The following is a 1,725-nucleotide window of genomic DNA, read 5'->3' on the forward strand; positions in this document are numbered from 1 at the left end:
CGCTTTTGGTGTGTTATTTGTCCTCCCGGCTCCTCCTGCTTCTTCCAGATCATTCTCTCCTCTCCCGCGGGAGACCCAGCTCCGTCGTGCGTGTGGCGCTGGCGAGTGACTCTTTCTCGCTGCATTTCCTTCTCTCCCGTCAGGTTTGTCCTCGGTCCCTTCTTCCCCGCACTGGCATCCTCTCGTCACTGGGGACTTCATCATCCTATAGACAATTTATACGTTGGCTTGACATTTTAGTTTCTTGACCTCCTCAATTTTGATGTTTTTTTTCCCCTCTAATCCTTTTCAGATGATCTTCTGTGACGGCAGATCACTTGACAAACAAGGAAGCTCCTTCCACGAGTTCCATGTCAATCATCCCACCCCCCACCAGCTCCTCCGTTCCCCCACCTCACGAAGCCAGCACCACCACGCCTGCAACTGGTCCATCCACGGAACCTCAGTCCGTGTCCCCAGCAGCTCTGAGACTCCCAAGTTCTTAAACGCGCAGGGTCGAAACCAGAGTTCAAGGTCTCAGACTCAGTCTCAACCACGGTTAAATCCATCTCCCTCTTCCCAGGGCCTCTGTTGATCTCTCTTCATAATGAGCAGAGCGGCCAAGTCAAAAGTTTCCGGGGGGACCTGAAGCAAAGCTCAAACTCACTAAGGAAGTTTTCAGACTCCGTGTGTCTGGGAGACAGGCATTGCCCTGAGAGGGGGAATGACGGACGTGAGGTTTAGAAAAGACTTTATCGTGTTCAGAATTAGCAGTGGTAACGGCACACCTAAGTGGACACGTCCCACCGACGGCAAACAAGTGATCCATCGGAGAAGGCAGAATGCCACAGCACTGGGGCTGTCAGAGGTGACAACGGAGGAAGGTACTTAAGCCTTGCATGAGCCAATCACATCCCGGAATGGTTTTGACCAATCTGAGCCAATCTGCTGTGAGAGGAGGACCTATGAGCAGTGACAAGAACAATGTCATTGCCGGGCCTCTCTCCACCGTGTGGAGATGAGAGGAACTAGAAGCCCTGGCCCTCTGCGCACGCCCACGAGGGCCTCGGCTGGGTGAGGCGTCCTCCTGCCCCACCTGCCATGGCCACCAGGCTCCTCTGCTGCGTGGCCCTTGGTCTCCTGGGAGTAGGTGAGGCCCCAGGAATAAAGAACCCGCATTTTTCGGTATTCCCAGTTATAATTTATGTGTTTCTTATCTTGTTCCCAAGTGCTGTCCCCTGCCACAGAGGCCACAGATGCTCAAGTGACCCAGTTACCGGGACACAAGGTGACAAAGAGAGGACAAGAAGTAACCCTGAGCTGCGAACCAATTTCTGGCCACGATGCCCTTTTCTGGTACCGACAGACCTCGGGACAGGGACTGGAGCTCCTGATCTACTTCAGCAATCAAGCTCCTATAGACGACAAAGGGCTGCCCAACGCCCGATTCTCAGCTGTGATGCCTAGTAAGTCAAACTCCACCCTGAAGATCGAGGCCACAGAACCTGAGGACTCAGCCACGTACCTCTGTGCCAGCAGCTTAGCCACAGCGCTGCAGAGTCACCCGCTCCCCGTGCAGAAACCCTCAGGCTTCCCCTTCCCGCTCCGGCCCCCGGCCGTTCTCAGCAGTCTCTCCAGAGCAAGGGCGTGGGCTGGTGTGTTAACAGTCCCTCGGGAAGACAACACCACAGTACACGTTTTAATTATGTCTTAATAATTCCCATAAGTAAACAGAAACATGGATTG

At 54.0% G+C, this 1,725-nt stretch overlaps 1 gene segment (V, D, J or C); it reads left to right on the plus strand.

Moving 5' to 3' along the window:
• The first annotated feature begins 999 nt into the window (after window positions 1–999).
• Window positions 1,000–1,725, plus strand: part of LOC105309449 — a 965-nt gene continuing 239 nt past the window's right edge. The window contains 2 exon segments of the V gene segment in view: window positions 1,000–1,129; window positions 1,209–1,626. Of these exon segments, the coding sequence occupies window positions 1,081–1,129; window positions 1,209–1,626 (467 nt within the window).

This window comes from Pteropus vampyrus, unplaced genomic scaffold (assembly GCF_000151845.1).
Source record: "Pteropus vampyrus isolate Shadow unplaced genomic scaffold, Pvam_2.0 Scaffold741, whole genome shotgun sequence".
Classification (NCBI taxonomy): domain Eukaryota; kingdom Metazoa; phylum Chordata; class Mammalia; order Chiroptera; family Pteropodidae; genus Pteropus; species Pteropus vampyrus.